The sequence below is a fragment of the Myxocyprinus asiaticus genome, chromosome 7, assembly GCF_019703515.2.
Source record: "Myxocyprinus asiaticus isolate MX2 ecotype Aquarium Trade chromosome 7, UBuf_Myxa_2, whole genome shotgun sequence".
Classification (NCBI taxonomy): Eukaryota; Metazoa; Chordata; class Actinopteri; order Cypriniformes; family Catostomidae; genus Myxocyprinus; species Myxocyprinus asiaticus.
In genome coordinates, this window is record NC_059350.1 from 10,312,122 (window position 1) to 10,332,093 (window position 19,972).

General features: G+C 37.5%; 1 protein-coding gene across 4 annotated transcripts in view; it reads right to left on the reverse strand.

Moving 5' to 3' along the window:
• LOC127443863 (mucolipin-1-like) overlaps positions 1-19,972 on the reverse strand; it is a 47,973-nt gene that overhangs the window by 20,380 nt on the left and 7,621 nt on the right. The window contains exons 1-10 of one of the 4 annotated variants that reach the window (XM_051702854.1): positions 12,948-13,061; positions 9,571-9,812; positions 9,086-9,250; positions 8,446-8,602; positions 7,945-8,026; positions 7,752-7,848; positions 6,521-6,620; positions 4,323-4,429; positions 4,070-4,219; positions 3,868-3,969 (exon numbers count right to left, since the gene is read on the reverse strand). In XM_051702854.1, the coding sequence (XP_051558814.1) occupies positions 3,868-3,969; positions 4,070-4,219; positions 4,323-4,429; positions 6,521-6,620; positions 7,752-7,848; positions 7,945-8,026; positions 8,446-8,602; positions 9,086-9,250; positions 9,571-9,660 (1,050 nt within the window). In that variant the 5' untranslated portion in view covers positions 9,661-9,812; positions 12,948-13,061. Of the gene's footprint in view, positions 1-3,867; positions 3,970-4,069; positions 4,220-4,322; positions 4,430-6,520; positions 6,621-7,751; positions 7,849-7,944; positions 8,027-8,445; positions 8,603-9,085; positions 9,251-9,570; positions 9,813-12,947; positions 13,062-19,972 lie in introns of those variants that run through there. The other 3 variants (XM_051702855.1, XM_051702853.1, XM_051702852.1) reach the window with 3 other exon arrangements.

Here is a 19,972-nt window from a genome sequence, read left to right on the forward strand (position 1 = left end):
CTTTTACTCCATTCTTAATCAAACTTAAATGGAGATGTTTGGTTCTGAAATCTCCACCGGAGTGCGGTTGCATAATTTGGTCATTGGTAGTGAAGCTGTGTGACTTAACTTAGTCACTAGATAGCATAACTAAGGCGACTGAATTATGAAACTGCACTCTGAGTAAAGACAGTGAAGGTGGGACTTATGTAAGTCCCAGAGGGGGGATAATGTAAAATATTTTTATAAAGTTGAATATAAATTAACCAAGTTTGATCAATGTAAATATAGCCATTTTATTCTACAATTATTTCTGATGGTCAAAGCATGCATCTTAATGTGTGTTTGTGGAGAGGTCTGTCTTGGAATGGAATGTGGGGCCCCTCGCATATGGTAAACTGAGTCTCCTGTGTTCACGCTAAAGAAAATATAGTGAGGCCTCTCCACATTGGTGTCCAGTGACACATATGGAATATATTAGCCATGCCTTGGTAGATCATATGTATAAAAATGGGTACTAACCCAAAATGCAGGAGTTGCTCTGCAGACTGACTCGGCTTTGCTATCTCTGATAATAAAGTCTATCTTCTGGCATCAAAACCCCAAGACTTTGAGCACAGAGGTGGCAGAAGCCACGAAATTACCTACAGCAACTTCACAAGATCCTTTGCTGTAGTTCTGGGATTGATTTGCACTTTTCGCACCAAACTACGTTCATCTCCAGGAAACAGAATGCGTCTCCTTCCTGAGCGGTATGATGGCTGCGTGGTCCCATGGTGTTTATACTTGTATACTACTGTTTGTACAGATGAACGTGGTACCTTCAGGCATTTGGAAATTGCTCCCAAAGATGAACCAGACTTGTGGAGGTCCACAATTTTTTTCCTGAGGTCTTGGCTGATTTCTTTTGATTTTCCCAAGATGTCAAGCAAAGAGGCACTGAGTTTGAAGGTAGGCCTTAAAATACATCCACAGGTACACTTCCAATTCAGTACACCTCCTATCAGAAGCTAATTGGCTAATTGTCTACAAAATTCACATCATTTTCTGGAATTTTCCAAGCTGCTTAAAGGCACAGTTAACTTAGTGTATGTAAACTTGACCAACTGGAATTGTAATACAGTCAATTAAAAGTGAAACAATTGTTGGAAATATTACTCATGTCATGCATAAAGTAGATGTCCTAAACGACTTGCCAAAACTATAGTTTGCAAATATGAAATCTGTGGAGTGGTTAAAAAAAAAAAGAGTTTTAATGACTTCAACCTAAGTGTATGTAAACTATATATATGTTTAAATGTATATGTTTGTATGTATGTATATATTGCATTCTCTTGCAGTGGAAGCTTCTGTCACCATGACAAATTCCTTGTGTAAGCATACTTGATAATAAAGCTCATTCTGATTCCGATTAATTTATTCACCCTCATGCCATTCCAGATGTGTATGACTTACTTTCTTCTGCTGAACACAAATGAAGATTTTTAGAAGAATATCTCAGCTCTGTAGGTCCATTCAATGCAGGTGAATGGTGACCAGAATACTGAAGGTCCAAAAAAAGCACATAAAGGCAGTCTAAAAGTAATCCATACAACTCCAGTGTTTAAATCCATGTTTCATAAAGACTTTTATGCTGCCTTTATGTGCTTTTTGGATCTTCAAAATTCTGGCCACTATTCCCCTGCATTGTATGGACCTACAGAGCTGATATATTCCTATAAAAGTCTTTGTTTGTGTTCAGTAGATGAAAGTCATGCACATCTGGGATGGCATGAGGGGGAGTAAATTATAATTTTCATTTTTGGGTGAACTATCCCTTTAAAAAAAAAAAAGAAGAATAGGAACACATTCAGAGCAGGCTATCATTTATCAAGAATACTCTCCTTCGAACTATAGTTATAAAATTGCAATTATATTTAATCTGTTTTAGGATTGGCCGCTTGGATAAGAAAAAGGGAAACTTCTGCAAATATGCAGAATGACTCTAGCTTGGCAGGAATTTTAAACATCTTAAGTCCATTTTCAACCAATTGAAGTACAAAATCTAGAAATGTCATATCTGCAGCATTTCAAGAATGTAATTGTTTGACTGCAACAATTTAATGAAAACACTGTCAGTGTGTTTGCGTGTACATTGGTGTGTTTCACCTGTGATGGCATCTCTCCACTGGCTCCCAGTTAAACAAAGAATTCAGTACAAGGTTTTATTATTTGTTTTTAAGGGTCTGCATGGTTTGGCACCTCATTACATTGCTGAACTCCATCAATATTAGTCTTCTACACCTTTAAAGTCACCATGAATTCTAATTGGATGTTGCTGTTTTTATTATAAATGATTTATCTGTGCACGTTATTTTAAAAAAAATGGTTTGCCCTCTTAATCTTTAATCAAATATAACAACTTGCCCCCTACTCACAACAAATTCTCTTCTCTGCTGAAGTCCTGCCACAATAAGTTTGACCAATAGCCATAGGAGTTTCAACCCCTCCCCTCCCCTCCAGCCACCTGTCATTCACATGAAGTGATAGCAGCAATAGAGCTGTTCAGGTTGTAGTCCAAAAACCCTTAAGAGAATTCACCATGGGTTCCTATGGGTTTTTATGATGGGGTTTTTGAACTTATGTGTAAAATAAGGTCTGTGGTAAACATTATGATATGTGGATGTTTACACACAGTCATACATCAAACGTGAATTTTGAAGCCATACAGAATTACATACTTTTTTTAAATATGCACAGTGGCTTCAAAATTCACGTTTAAGGTATGACTGTGTGTAATTTATGTTGTAGAACAAACGTCCATGTATCGTCAAGTAATGTTTATCACAGACCTTATTTTACACATAAGTTCAAAAACTCCATAGGAAAATCAAGAGGGAACCCATGGCGAATTAGACTTCCAGGTTTGTCTACAAATTGACATCACAGCTGAACAGCTCTATTAGCAAACAACATGGTGAAAAAGAGTAATTTATGTTACTCCCCTCCCCAAATCATCTTCCCTATCCCCAAACTTCCCTGGTTGTGTGCCCGCTGGCTTGAATTTTTACACGTCGAAGGAGGAGGAATATCAGAGAATTCGCGTTTGTGTTGCGAGGACAATAGGCTGATGTTTATTGATATTTTTTGGTGCAGCCGGAGATTTCTTGGATGTACAGTTCAAGTAAATATTTTTTATTCATTATGTGTATTGTGATAAAAAAAAATTTATATATTGTTTTTTACTCGCTTGTTTCTCATTCATCTGTACTGGCACAATGGCTCCCGCCTCATCGTTAACAAAGACCGCGATGTGCTGTGTGCGTTTGTGGGCTGGTTATGTAGTACTGTTGATAGAACTTTTGAAAAGCTGTCCGGTATTGAGATCGCTTCTGAAGTTTTCCCAGTATGCAACTCTGACATGAGCAGCACGGTGGAAAGGTGTGTGAGTGTGTGCGTGTGGCTGTACACTAAAGCCTATTGGCTATTTTTAAAAATGGGACGAGTCGTTCGACATGTCCCCCCAGTTCCTATTTCAGTAGGATCTACGTCAAAACAGTGAATCGAACAGCGCTCGTCAAGGCACTTCAGTGCGACTTTCAGGACATCATCACAGAGTCTACTCTTAAGCATCCCCAAGTTCTGTCCAAAATCTAAAGGAGATTGTGCCTTCTCTGTTGGGGCAACTTGGAATAGTTTGCCTCTTCATATTAGATCTTGTGCCACAACTGATGTTTTTAAATCTCATTTGAAGACTCATCTTTTCTCCCTTGCCCATAAGTGTGCCTAGTGTGTGTAACCACAGTTAGTCTTGTTATTGTGTTTTTTTTCTCTCTTGTACAAAGCACTTTGGTCAACATGTGTTGTTTTAAATGTGCTATAGAAATAAACGTGATTGATTGATCTCACATTGTACTTCTGAAAGAAGGTGAGGTAGCGAATAACTCCAACCCAAACCAATAACGTTGATGTGCCCAAGAGGATCCCACATTCATCGTAGGACGAGAGGCTCTGAGGGTTAAAACACAGTCATGAAATATCAGGACATGATTGTTTGGTCCCCTCCAATTATATAAACTTTAAGGGATTTCAGCTTAAACGCTTGACTGACCTTTTGCTCAATGCCAATCTTGATGATGGAGCCCGTGATAGTGAGAACATCACTAATAATGAGCAGAATATACCATCCATTAATAAACTCCATTCTGTCTCCCCAACAGACAGCACGTTTCAGAGAGCTCTTAAAGTACTTCAAAAACTCCTGAAAAGAAACAGAAAGATAGAATATTAGACATTGTGAGCCATTGTTCTTGTGTTAAAATAAATAAGTTTGCATGTTAATGTGAATTTGTTTGATATCTTACATTTTGAAGGATAATGCCTCTGATGATAGAGCGACCACAGAGGACCAGAGAAAAAGCACACACAACTGCGACAGCCCCATCAAACCACACACGAACATAGCTATCAGCTGGAGAGTGAGAAACAGGTTGACGGACAGTGAGTATATAACAAATATGAGTACAAGAAATATAGTGAATTTCCACTATGTAAACAATACAGTAAATCTGGGCCCGTATTCACAAAAAATCTTAAGGCTAAAAGTAGCTTCTAACGCAGAAATTTAGGAGCAAATCTTAAACATTAGGGGAGTGTCACTCCTAAATTTAGGACTTGTATATTTCATCTAAGTGTAATTTATGAAGCATTTTAACACTAAAATTAGCTCCTAAACCCACGACAGCTTAGAATTCGTCCTGAGGACTTCTAAATTCTTAAGAGTGACTCACAAATGATACGAAGCATGGCTAATGCGGTCAATCCACATTCAAAAACAATGTATTAGAATTAGAGCTGTCAAAATTAACGTGTTAACGCATGTGATTAGTGAAAAAAGTTTAACGCGTTATTTTTGTATTTTTCTTAAATCGCGATTAACGTGATTTACTGTTAATACAGCATAAACACTGGTTTGAAGGGCGGAACCTTTGTAATGTGTCCGCCCGGAGTCATTACACTGATGCACACTACTCAATACACACAAGAGCCCTTCTACCTAGTGGAGTCTACAAGCCTAACATAAAATAGCACAAGACATTCTATGGTAAACACACTAATTGACCGTTACGCTCTCTCCTATGATAGAGCCGCAGAGGTTGTTATCTCAGTAAATAATCTCTGCACACACACACATCAGCGCTTCCATGATCAAATTAAGAAGGAGCTCCTAACACTATTTGATGTACAAAACAAACCCAGATAAAAATCAAGTATTTTTCTGCATTTGTAAGGTGTATTTTAATTACCACAGAAGCACATCAAATCTTAAATAATCACCAAAATGCAGAATGAGAGGTTTTTGTTTACAAGCGCTCTTCATATGGATTTCATAGCACCGCTGGCGTTGCCACCCTGATGCAAATCATGAACGCAGCTTCACGATTGCTGTAACAAAGCGGATAACCACAGTCTACTGGCAGATTAATACTGTGGAGGATGAGAGTTTAAGAAATTGAATGCACATTGCAATGAAAATGCAACTTATGTGGAGACTAGTTCTTTCAATGAGTCAAACTCCCACTTAGACTTTATGTTTAATGTTACTTAAATCGGTGCTATTTTAGTGCAATTCTATCTTTGTACTGTGGAAGGCTTTGTTTGGAAAATGTTAAATAAGCATTATATTGTTACATATTGTTTTGTTTTCTTTCTTAAGATGAAAATAAATGCATTTTGACAGGAAAAGAATACATAGTGCCAAATTTGAGCACTTTCAAAATCTGCGATTCACTACAAAAAATGTATGCGATTAAATCGCAATTTTAAAAAAATGTAATCGACTGACAGCACTAATATTATTATGACATTGACCGTTTAAAATGGTATCGCTTGAATCACAATCGAGTCAATGTATTTTATTAATATAATATTATAATGTTAACATAGAACTTTAAAAAAAGTCGCAATGGTGTTTTCATTATTTTAAACATAGTTAGAGATGCAGGTACCACTCCCACAAACCGAAACAACCCAATTACACCGGAGATAAAGGTTTTGACAACTATGCGCTCCCTGTCCATAGGCAAAATGAAACCGTGTAGTGTTGATGAATTGGGAATTTCTGTCATTCGTCAGCAGAATCATCTATCAAACTATATATGCCCTCTCCAGACCGCACATCATCCAACAATTCATAGCATGTTTTTTCCTGCTGATGCGCGCTCACTGCAAAAAAGGGCGCAATCACGGCCATCGCTGGGCTACTCGTTATTTTGATGCTGTAGATGGGATATAAGCTCGTTTTCATTGCATCAACACAGGATGAAGAAAGGTTCATCAACCAAAAAAAAAATTCTATCTATCTATCTCATTTTATATCGTTTGTCTTCGCTGACAAATAGCGGTTTCCTGTTTACCAATCACTGTGGACGATTTAAAGCAAAAACTCCTAACTAGGACCTCTTTGGAGAACTCCAATTTGCAAGATGAAAATCTTTGTGAATACTTTTTTCACTTGGCCCTGATCTGAAAAGAAAAAGGAATTTAAAAAGTTGAGCCTTACCGTGTCCAGACACACTTGGGTCTGTACATTCCTTAATGGAGGCCTGATTATCCAGACTGATCTTAACTTTACCACTGTGGGCTTTGTTATCCAGCAAAATCTGAGCACAAAATAGGAAAAATGGCATACATACATGCATATATACTATAATTAGTGATGTACCAACCTACTAACACTACCTACAACACTAACCTTATATTTATGGTAGTTACACTGTATTTAATTAATGATATATAAAATATATAGAAACATATAGAATATCTAATATTTAATGACATTTTTTATATACAATTCTATTCATAATTTTAATTTGTATATAATTACATTATTCTTTATAAAAATATACAATTATCTATGTATGAATTTATGTATATCTTGTATATAGAAACATCTGTTTTATAAAATGTTTGTTAATATATTGGAAAATTATGTATGTGTGCATGTGTATATATACACATATACATACATACTTACACACACACACACACACACACACACACCATTTTCCAATATATTAACAAACATTTTATAAAACAGATGTTTCTACACTGCCTGGCCAAAAAAAAATGAAGACTTTACGGAGTGGTTTGACTCTCCCGTCATCAATACCAGATCTCGGCCAAAAATTAATGCAACTCTGGACAGAAATAAATGTTGTGATGTTGCATAAGGTTGTCGAAAGAATGCCATGACGAATGTGCACCATAATCAAAGCTAAAGGCGGTATTGACGGTATTTAGTCGAACCACTCCGTAAAGTCTTCTCCAGCACATCCCAAAAACTTCAATGAAGTTAAGGTCAGGACTCTGTGGTGGTCAATTCATGTGTGAAAATTATTCCTCATGCTCTCTGAACAACTTTTTCACAATTTGAGCCAGATGAATTTTGGCACTGACGTCCTGGAATATGCCTGTGCTGTCAGGGAAGAAAAGAATCCATTGATGGGATAATCTGGTCATTCAGTACATTCAGGTACTCAGCTGACTTCATTTTGTTGCTGCATAATGTTGCTGAGCATAGACCTAACCAACTGAAGCAACCCCAGATCATAGCCATTACGGCGACTTATTTTGGCCAGGCAGTGTATATACAAGATTATATATTTTCCTTCCATGTCACACGTATGCTGATGCTTTTCCATATCAAGTTTCTGTTAATTGTTCAGTCTAGATTTTTGGAGGGTTTTATGCATTTTTTCTGAGCAACAATGGCATTCTACGTGCCAACTCACCGTGATGAAGAAAGTGTAACAGTCTGGAATTTCATTGTGTATGATGGTCTGAAGATTTATGGCCTTCAGCTGAAACTGTATGGTGACATTAATGAGCCTGAGGGAGAATGTGTTAATATAAGAATATTAAATTATTATTGAAATACAAGAAACTGCTATAGATGTTACGCAATAAAAGTCCTGTTGAACTTACTTGTGAAACTTAAGGGTCCAATTCCTGTAATCACCACCCAGACCTGCTGTGGGAGTGGACAAAGGGTTCACACCAATACAGTCTACAAGCAAGAAGAGAGAAATGTATTAGTCTTCCATGAGAAAGACTTGACCGCAAGCCTCCCACCAGCTGTGCTGTAGTGGTTATAAGGAGACAAGTTTGGTAAACAGATTTCTCTTTTAGAATTACAAAAGAAAGTGATTCCTGTGGTTCAATCAGTGACGGGGAACTGAGACACAAAAAACAGAAGGAAAAATAGGTGCAAAAGAGGATGTGAGATAAAAAATGATGTCTTATAAGGTCATTTTGTGTTAGTGTTAGTAAACAACTATTCAATTTCAACTCAAATCCTTTCCTTGATTCTGTGTGCCCAATGTTTCCAACTTTTCTCTTGATTCTCTGAATAATCATTTGTGGTTAAAAACAATTGTTGAACTAGAAACAGGGACAAACTGGTAGGAAAGGCAGATAACCAGTCACCTGTGACCACATGTGGGTCAATGATGAAGGTGTCGTTAGCTGGGTCAATCCGGCCCTTTTTATAATACTGTTGACACAGAGAGAGCGCACTCCCATTCACACCAACACCGTACACATATGCATAGCGGCCCACTGTCGTCTCCGGCAAAGCCAGATACTGAAAGACATGTGAAAAGCAACACGGAAGGGATGAAGAGAAAGAATATAAAAGATTTTAAAAATCTTTTAAAATTTGACTACTTAAATAAGTGCTAAATGTATAAGGAATAAAGTGTTAAGTGTTTTGACAACTGTAAAATAATGCCAGATGGGTACAAAAAAGCTTCACGCCAATCATTTCTTAGCAAAAATACACAGTTTAACAACAAAACAAAATAAGCAAATAGATCTACGAGACTGGTTTCCAAAGACAAACATAAGCAGACTTCTGTTATGAGCCACTGTCCAAAGATAAGTAATGAATAGATTTATAGTAAAATACTGCACTGTATAATAGAGTTTAATACCAGCAGTATGGTGGGAAATCTGTATTTATATGTACAAAATGGACATATTGGGTCTTCAAGGGACTGGGATCATTTCAGTAAAAGACACTACCTCAGGACAGTGAGTGTATGTTTTCCTCAAAATTAGACATTACCTGTTCTACTGTGTAGAAAATATGATCATAAACATCACTCTGTGTGTAAACCGCAAGCACGTCATCTGAACCATCATAGTCTTTCAGGAAGAGGTGTTTAAATGAGGCTGTGTTCTCCTCCTTAAACGTCACCACCATCTCATTGCTTAAACCAAAAAGCACCAGCTAGAGACAAGGGATGCGAGAGAGAGCATAAGACATAGTGCGAGATTAAGTGTACTCTGGCCCCTAAAACTAGCTACAACTGTGTGACACAAGAGTGTGAGACTGAAGGTAAATTCTGATTACTTGCTCTTCATTCAGAGTGGTGGACACATCATAGCTGCTAAAGAGTTATTTTGTGGCTAAAGTGAGACTTTAGACTCAACACTGTTTTAAACTTCTGCAAAAGGCTTGTGAGCTGTTGGTTTACTACAAAAAGCTCTAATTAACAAAACTCTACAATGACAAACCAAAAAAGATTCTAGAAAAATCTGCTCAAATACCTGTACAGTTACTAGAACAATCTTCAGTATTTGCAGAACCAGTTTAAAAGGTTTTCTTCCTTTGGCCTGGTACTTTTCACAGGGGCTCATGAAGAAATATTTTAACTTCCTGCGCAATGCTTCTTCTTCCTGGTCTGCACGTATCCAGCCATCTGTTAACGGGGTCGATCTGGGGTTGCTATATTCATCCTTGCAGTCATTCGAACCATACTGAGTCACTGGAAACAGTAGTCTATCCTCTTCTGAAAGGAAAACAGAGGAGGTAAAGATAGTACCAAAGGGATGCATTACAATGTAAATTGGATTTGTAGGAAAACCTGATAAGCAGCCACTGATACCAGACTTCCAATTACATTCACACAGACAGCTTTTCTTTTGTGGTACTTGCACTCCATTAAAACACCACTTGTTAATTTGATTCAAATTGTTGCATCAGCTGAAGTCCATGTTTAGATTACCTGGACAGAGTTTAGAATTATTTGCAACAGGTCTTTGACTTAGGCCAGTTCACACTGCCCCAACAAACACCAACAGACGCCAACAGACGCCAACAGACGCCAACAAACACCACCATCTAACAGTTGTTGGGTTTTGTCAGATCAGTGTGTTCACCCTGTTGCGTTTGTTGCCATTCGTTGACGTCTGTTTCCACTGATGGACATGTTCAACTGTTGTTTGTCAGGTCTTGGAATGTTTGAGTAGTCTGGTATGATTTTCCAATAAACTCTGACATAATCTGACTTCATCCCGTACCATTGCTGCGTTCAAATCCAGCATTGTGGCTCCCTTTAAAATTTTGGCCTGTCATGTGTTCAACAGATCCAAACCATGTTCAATGGAAATTATTTATTGTAAGAAAACCAATTTTGTTTACATTTTTAAAACATAATTCCTAGGCAAAACAGTGATCTATTGACAAAATAAGGTAAGTGGCAAAATATCGGTATCGGCATTGGTCTCTGCCAATAGATTTTTGTTAAAATCGGTATCGGCCAAACATTTTCATATCGGTGCATCCCTAAGTTATAGCATTATTTCACATTAAATACATACTAAACATATTTAATCAATCCAGCATATACAGTATATTTGCATATTAAATTGCGCATATTTGGCTTCATCTGCAACCTCTTCATTGTCAGGCATCTTCTTAAAAAGTGATCATCAACAAGCAAAACGCAAGTTTGTTGGTGTTTGTTGGAGCAGTGTGAACTGGCCTTAAAAGGCCATTAAGTGGTTGTGAATATAGAACACTATTATTAGAACTTTTTGAATTAAACTACTAAATAGCACTGATTGCTTAGAACAATTACACTACCAATCAAATTTAGACACATTTTACTGAACTTACACTGGCGGCCAAAAGTTTGGAATAATGCACAGATTTTGCTCTTATGGAAAGAAATTGGTACGTTTATTCACCAAAGTGGCATTCAGCTGATCACAATGTATAGTCAGGACATAAATAACGTGAAAAATTACTATTACAATTTGAAAAAAAATGTTCAGAACTTCTTAAACTACTTCAAAGATTTCTCATCAAAAAATCCTCCACGTAAAAATATTGACATACATTTTAGCTAACGGATTAAGTAAAGTTATGACAGCTCTTATACAAATTGATCAGGCGGGGTTTATTCAGGGCCAGCTCTTCTGATAACATTAGGCATTTCATCAATATCATGTGGTCAGTGGCAAATGACCAGACCCCGGTCGCTGTCATCTCACTTGACCCCGAAGAGGTGTTTGATATGGTAAACTGAGATTAACTTTTTAAGATTTTGGAAATATACGGGTTCGGGAATACTTTTATTGGATGGATTAAGTTGCTTTATAGACACCCAGTAGCGGCGGTACAAACAAATGGATTAAATTCAGATTATTTTACTCTGGATAGGGGCACTCGACAGGCAGGGTTGCCCTCTTTCCCCATTATTGTTCTGTCTTGCCCTGGAACCATTAGCAGCCGCCATAAGGAAGGAGGATGATTTTCCAGGGGTGGTGGCGGGAGGTGTGGAGCATAAACTTTTGCTTTACACAGATGATATTTTATTATTCGTCTCCGACCCTACTAGATCTATGCCTTGCCTCCACAGAATCATTAATTCCTTTTCTAAGTTCTCAGGGTACAGAGTCAATTGGTCTAAATCCGAAGCTTTGGCTCTGACAGCGTACTGCCTGGTAACGGCTTTTTAGCCGGGCATCTTCCAGTGGCCCAAACAGGGCATTAAGTATTTGGGCATTTTATTCCCAGCAAGTTTGTGTGATTTAGTTAGTCAATATTGATCCTTTAATAAAAAGTTATTCGAGCGATGTGGGCAGGTGGGCTTCATTACATATATCGATGATTGGGAAGGTTAATGTTATTAAAATGAATTGTATTCCAAAATTCAACTACCTGCTACAGTCTTTCCCTGTAGATGTCCCCCTCTCTTATTTCAAGCAATTTAATAGCATAGCAAAGTCCTTCATTTGGAATGGTGAACATCCCAGATCACATTTCACAAAGCCTTTCTATCAAACTAATCAGAAAAGTTAAGTTACACCCCGTTATCTTGCATTTGCATGCGGTATGGACAAAAGTGTCCAGAGTGTTTAATTCGGACATTTATTTAAATGTTGCCTCCAGCATATGGCTGAACCCCAAATTACGTATTAATAAGTCCCCTTTCTGCTGGTCAGAGTGGATTGTGAGAGAGGTTTAGTTTTAAATCTGTGTGGCTATCATATTTGTGTGTGTGTGTGTGTGTGTGTCTATAATCATTTGTGACCACAGGGATGTTGTTGAGGGACAGGGTGGGGTTGAGGATTGGTAGGGGTAATAGTGGGGTTAAATGTTGATTCTGTGTATATATATATATATATATATATATATATATATATATATATATATATATATATATATATAGCATTGTATAGCCTTCATTCCTCAAAACAATGATTGACTGACAAGTTTCTAGAGAAAGCAGTTTCTTTTTTGCCATTTTTGGCCAAATATTTACTTTAAGACATGCCAATCTATTGCATACTGTGGCAACTCAAAAACAAACACAAAGATAATGTTTCATTTAATGAACCAAATAGCTTTCAGCTGTGTTTGATATAATAGCAAGTGATTTTTCTAGTACCAAATTAGCAATTTAGCATGATTACTCAAGAATAAGATGGCTGCTGGAAATGGGGCCTGTCTAGATTTGGTCAAAAATTACTTTTTTCAAATAGCGATGGTGCTGTTTTTTTTACATCAGTAATGTCCTGACTAGGCCTGTCATGATAATTACGTTATTCGGACATGACCTTGATAATTTTTGCTGACCTCGATATTGCCCATTGTGTTTACATGCATGTTTGTTTACATAAGAATGAATGTCACCAACATTTTAGCCAGTCGCGCTGCTTCGGTCCTCTCGTCTGCTCTCTGTGTCAAAGGCTGGGCTCAGGCAGCTCCTCCACACACACACACACACACACACACACACACACACACACACACACACAGAGCGGACAGAGCGGACAGCGACAGGTGAAGATTATGTGTTACTCGAGAATAATAGGTGTTTTAAATAGGTGTTTTTCCCGATGACTGCATAATTCCAGCCAAAAAGTTTGGAAGAATAAGTCCAAATGGACTTGGTTTCAAAGCCGTATTCCACAGCTCCTGTGTGGAAACATTTTGGCTTTCAGCCGAATGAGAGGAGAGCCCATTAACATGAACGAGCCAGTATGTCGACTTTGTTTGAAAACAGTGGCAACGAAAAGTGGCAATGCAACTCCGGGCTCAACATTAATGCTTGTCCAGGACAAGCGGATTTTTGCAAGGGCAAGTCAAAGTTGCCTGACTGAACCTTAAATTTTTTTTTTTTAAATACCAGGTTTATTTGTGATTTAGCATATGCCTGTATCACTTATTAAAGAAATTATATCCTGCTGTTGAAAATAATCTACAGTGCCTGAAATTCCGCACGGGATTCTGAGTATTGTCTTTGTATTAATTCCAGAATCTGTACGAATATAGGAAATCTGTTTTGCGCATCCTTCTCTCTCACTCTCGTGCAGCAACGCTTGTTGAATTTGGTGTAAGCGCGAAGTGGATGCATTTTTTTCGACATGTGAATGTCACTGTACTGCACCTATGTTCAGAGAGTGATGCAATAAAACTATCGCACCTATTTATAAACAAAAAGCTGTCAACGTTGCAAGCACATAACGTCGGAACGATCCAGGTTTGCAGCCTTTCATATCATGGTGCTCTATCATAAGTCATAATACCACACCTCTGACAAGAACTGCAGAAGTAGCAAAAATGCTTTGTGTAATGCTACCTGCTGCAGGATGAAGAGAAACGTTTAAACACTTGTTACATCTCTCATCTCAATCTCTCTGGAGCTCTTTCTGACCTATACAGATATTCTCTGCCATGTGAATCAATCAATTTTAATATGTAATAATATACAAACATAAAAATGGTAATATAAACACTATAATATTAACAATATACATAAAATGAAAATATATTATCTGTATTTAAAATACATGGGTCAGTCAAAAATAAGGTTCTCCATAATGAAAATGGAAAATCTACATAATCTAAAAAATAAAAATAAAAAAATTCTTAGAACTGCAAGTAATACTATACTATATTTATATTGGTTTCATGTGGTTTTGAACATACCAAACATTTTGAACACATCCAAATTTTTTATTTAATAACTAAAATGTCAGGTAGTACAACCATAAACTAAAAAGTAGTATCATATTTTCTTTACACCTGATTCATTTTTTTATTTTTATTTTTTTATTTTATTAATTAAATAAAAAAAAATAAAAATGTGTGTAGGTAAAAGTAATTTTAACAAATACTATAAATTTTTATGTCATGAATATTATGATTTTTTTGGTGGGTTCCATCTGACATTTGATATCCTGCTGGGACATGCCAAATGTCTCTATATTTTTTCAGGGATGGAAGACATGTTTCTAGAGGGGACATGTTAAGTGTAAAGGTGTGGGATTGTTGATTAATTTTCATATGTTGATAAATCTTCAATCTTAATAAAAGTTCACATTTATGTTATTTGTCAATGACCCACATACAGTATTAAATAAACAGGGTACTTTCTAAGGATTCGTTCGAATTTTAATGCATTTTGTTAACATTAAACAGCCATTTTTACTGCTAATTTTAGAAAACACACAAAAAAACAAAAAAAAATTTCTCTTTCCGGACAAGTAACTTTTTTTACTTGGACAAGTGAATGACCAATTTACTTGTCCGAAGGACAAGCACATCACAATGCTTAATGTCGAGCCCTGCAACTAACCTAAAAGCTCATCTAAAACATAACCATCCCATCCTGTTCTCCTTGTTACTTATATCTAACTTATTGCTAATATGTTACTTTGCACTTTTTGTTAACAAAGGTCCTAACCATTGAGAAACTGGATTGGCAGTATATTCCCTTTCAAGGAATGAATTATTTTAATTTTTGTTAACGGAGCCTGATAGTCCATTTTATTAATTGTTTTGTTTGTGTGGTTTTATTTTATTTATGTTTTATTTAGGATATTAAATTTTTTTTGACATTCCAATCCCAATGTTCGAATATTCTTAAGAATTAAAAGTTAATTGCTCTTTGAAAGAGTGTACTTGCATTATTATGCTATTATATTATAATAATATCAGTGGCACAAAATGACAATAATATCGTTTATCGCAATTATTTCTGGGAAAATGTATCATCCAACAAAAGTAGTTATCGTGACAGGCCTAGTCCTGACTATACTTTGTGATCAGTTGAATGCCACTATGGTGAATTAAAGTACCAATTTCCTTCCGAAACCTAATGGCTTATGCTTAAATGCTTGAAATTAGTGTAACCAAATATAAATTGTGCATGCTCTACACAGCATAATTTCTATACTTTCTTTTCAGGATTTTACTATTATTCTAAAATGTGGAAAATCATAATAATCAAGAATGAGAGGTGTTGGGGATTTGGACATTTCTGACTGCTAGTGTACAAGCCTTGGATGTCCTGATGGCAGCTCAACAAACGAAAATGTCTACAGATGCAAAGACATTTGGTATTGGATTACGCATACCTTTCATATCTCTCCAATCAACAGCCCAAACTCCAGGTGAACTTATGTCAGAAGTACAAGTTAGAAAGATAAAAAATAAAAATAAAAATAAAAACTGAAAAGGGAGGTAAAGTTGCCTTAGCTAGAGCCTCAGGACATGAACTTCATTCTACTTTAGTGAATCAAAGATAGTCTATACACATATGACCCGAAACTTAAGAGCTAATGAGAGTTCTCTTGTACAAAGTGAAGTGAACGCACTTGAGGAATGTTCTAAAGGTTTTGAGGCCCTGTCTGGATGGGTTGTCAAAGACCTCTCCGAAAATACAACAAAAGAATGTGAGGGTGTGAATCTGACCTATGAGCAGACAGCGAGAGATTGGTTAGCTTAGTATCAAATCATTGTGCACTTGTCAATGGCATGTCTTGAAGTGACATGGTTGGCTTGTGCATAAATGTTGGACTTCTCACAGTTTGGTCTCAATGCTCATTAACCATTAAAGGTGCACTGCATAATTTTTTGTTGTGTCATCTTGGACTTACACTGACGCCTAGGGGCGTGGATGCATCATTCAAATAGCAAAATATTTTCAATAGTATTCACTGTCTGGCATGATTAATTTAATCTAATGATGTTAGTTAACATACAATCGTTTTTTTTTTTTAGTTAATCATTTGAATGATTAATTTTATTGATCGTCAATAAATACATTTTAGCACAAATGCATTTAGTAATTATGTCAGAAGATAGAGAAAAGACCGTCTCTATACAGTCATCTTCTTTTCAAGTTTGCATTACAAAATGTCAACCCTAATTTAATTCATGAGTGAAATTGCCCAATAAAAGTGCAGTTACTGAGATTAAGCAAATAGTATTTGGCTGGTCATGTGATCCAAACATGGCAGCTCCCATGAGGGGACCCCCTCCATGTAGAATAAAACAGCTTTTATTAAGCTACTGTTATTAACGCTCGACTTGCAAGCAAAAATTAGGGCTCCGTAATTAACAGACGCAAGATTACAAGCTGTAATTACAGCTGTCCTAATTAACTAATCGTCGGCACATGTCATGGATTCAATGCGTAAACATCAATGTATAATTTTTAAATGCACCTTTATTTTGACATTCTCATGCCAGCCATGTCCACACACACATTTCCGTCAGGATTTGCAGCAAAGTTATAATATTCGTCTTGTTTTATAAGTGCTAAATATGCATCTCATGTGGGACACGGATGTGCGTGGAGTGATTGAAGTGATCTATCTGTGCGCGAACATCAACAGGGCTGCGAGCTCCGGTGACAGAATAGCGCAGAGTGGTTCAAATGCGTGATTAAATTGGGCTTCCCTCGATGTCATGGCGCATGAAACCCATTTGAATTCTTCCTATGAATTTTCTATTTTAGAAGCACTATGGAACATTTCAACCATGTCACACGTCTATACAGTCCCGATATTCTGAAAAGTGCTGATGAGGGAAAGAGAAACCACCTGCCCCACCCCAATATCAATTACAAGACTTTTCACATCTTCACATAAACACCCTTACTAACATTTATTACTGTACACCACAGCACGTAGCAGCCATATCACCCTGCAGCTCTTGCCTGGTTGCCCACTAAAGCTAAGCAGGATTGAGCCTGGCCAGTACCTGGATGGGAGACCTCCTGGGGAAAACTAAAGTTGCTGCTGGAAGTTGTATTAGGGAGGCCAGCAGGGGTGGTCACCCTGTGGTCTGTGTGGGTCCTAATACCCCAGTATAGTGACGGGGACACTATACTGCAAAAAAGCCCCATCTTTCGTATGAGATGTTAAATCGAGGTCCTGACTCTCTGTGGTCATTAAAAAAATCCCAGGGTGGGAGCCTGGGTAGCTCAGTGGTAAAGATGCTGGCTATCACCCCTGGAGTTTGCTAGTTCGAATCCCAGGGCATGCTGAGTGACTCCAGCCAGGTCTCCTAAGCAACCAAATTGGCCCGGTTGCTAGGGAGGGTAGAGTCACATGAGGTAACCTCCTCGTGGTCGCTATAATGCGGTTCGTTCTTGGTGGGGTGCGTGGTGAGTTGAGGCGTGAAGTCTCCACACGCGCTATGTCTCTGTGGCAACGCGCTCAACAAGCCACGTGATAAGATGCACGGGTTGACGTCTCAGATGCGGAGGCAACTGGGATTCGTCCTCCGCCATCCGGACTGACGCGAATCACTACGCGACCACAAGGACTTAGAGCGAATTGGGAATTGGGAGAAAAAGGGGAAAAATACCAGGGCATTTCTCATAAAGAGTAGGGGTATAACCCCAGTGTCCTGGCCAAATTCCCCCCATTGGCCCTTATCTATCATGGCCTCCTAATAATCTCCATCCCTGAATTGGCTACATCATTCTACTCTGCTCTCCACCAATAGCTAGTGTGTGGTGGGCGCTCTGGCACACTATGGCTGACGTCGCATCATCCAGGTGGATGCTGCACACTGGTGGTGGTTGAGGAGGTTCTCCCTATACTATGTAAAGCACTCTGAGTGCCTAGAAAAGCTATATAAATGTAAGGAATTATTATTATTACACTGTATGAGAATTTTCAATACATCTGTGGAGGTTGTATCCAAGAAAAAACTACGAATAGCACATACTCTCCTGTCGTGAGTATGCAAGTACTTTGAATTGAAAGACTTGCTTGACTGTTGTAGAGATGACAAATTGTCACTGTAGTTTACCTCATTCCACAAGGCAATGAGCTGTCATCATACGACTGATGATCACATGTATATGACTACATAATTTATTTTTCTGTATTATTTTTAACTGAAGTTCCTTATTTTGTTGTGGATGTCCCAATGTGGATATTGGATTTGCACTTTTCATAGAGCTCAATAAAATATTCAAATTATATTTTGGTTGCATTTGTGAGATGATAAATGTAATTGTGTAAAATAGGCACATTATATCGTAATACTGATCGCAGGCCCCTGAATCGAATCAAATCTAATACACATTGTGACAGACTTTGAGGTATCAGCAAACATCTGATCGCTGGCTAAGAGAATCACAATATAAGATCGTATCGTGTTGAAACCTTACTAGAATCTACAGTGAAGTTTTCCAACAATCTGTATAATAACTGCACTAAAACTACTGGAAATATGACTTATAACCAGATGTGGTGGTTTCTATGTGCCACAGATATTACCGTTTATCACAATTGTTTATTAAAGGCCTGAGTAAATGAGTCAGTCCTGTGTTATTAATGGAGTAGCTCCCCCACAATGTCAGTTATCTCAATTAGCCTACAGGTGTAAGGCAATGCTCTGCAGTGTTTCCCCTATATGCATTTAGGAGCGGCACACTGCCACTGCTAAATTATGAGGGCCACTACTGAAATTTCAAAAACCATTGAATGGTTCATTAATATTCTTGGCGCAATGTATGGCTTGCTAGCCCCAGTCAGCTGCACGCCTTCTACAATGTGCACAGTAGTGATGTTTCGTTCGTGAACAAAACAAGTCTTTTTAAACTAACCATTCTTGCTCACCTCCATACACGGACTCATTTTTCTCATTCACTGACATCTCCCTTTTGAAGCCAACAAGCTCTAGTTTGAAGTGCGAGACTGGCTTATTATGCCTGTAAAGACACAAGCTAATAGCATTCGAGTGCGGACTGTGAATGAGCATATCATTGATTTGACCCACTGAACAAATACGCCGCTTCACTGAACAAGCAAGGATCAGGATCTGTTGACCGACTGAAGGAGAGGAGGAGGTATATCATTTGAAAATGGTCAGAGAAACATCATCTACAGTTAATTCACTCCACTAAATAAAAGTGACATTTATTGTAGAAATAGGTTTTCATGGTGTTTGATATAACTTTAAGCTATAGAAGTTGTAAAATGATTAGTTCATAGTTTACCATTTTTGTTAATAGATGGAAAACAAAAAGGAATGATTAGAACAGATGCAACATACTGCCAATAACCAGACAGTTACAATAATATATGGTTTGTCAATATTCTTTAAGCGATTTCAGTTATTTTTATAAACTTCTTAGATGTTTATTAAGAAAATGACAATATTCTGATTACATTTTTTGCTGGATAGCTTAAACGATGTAAAAACACAGTTTAAAAAACAAAACACCATCTATGCAACAAAGTGGAATACATTAAATGCGTACATCTTATAGTGTCATTGGGGGCTGAGCCCCCCCTAAGATTGATATCCTAGAATCGCCCCCCATTTTTATGTTTAATAACAAATAACACAAGTAATTTTCTGCATTGAGGAATTTCATTATTTGTTATTACTACAGCCATCTGGGCTTCCAGA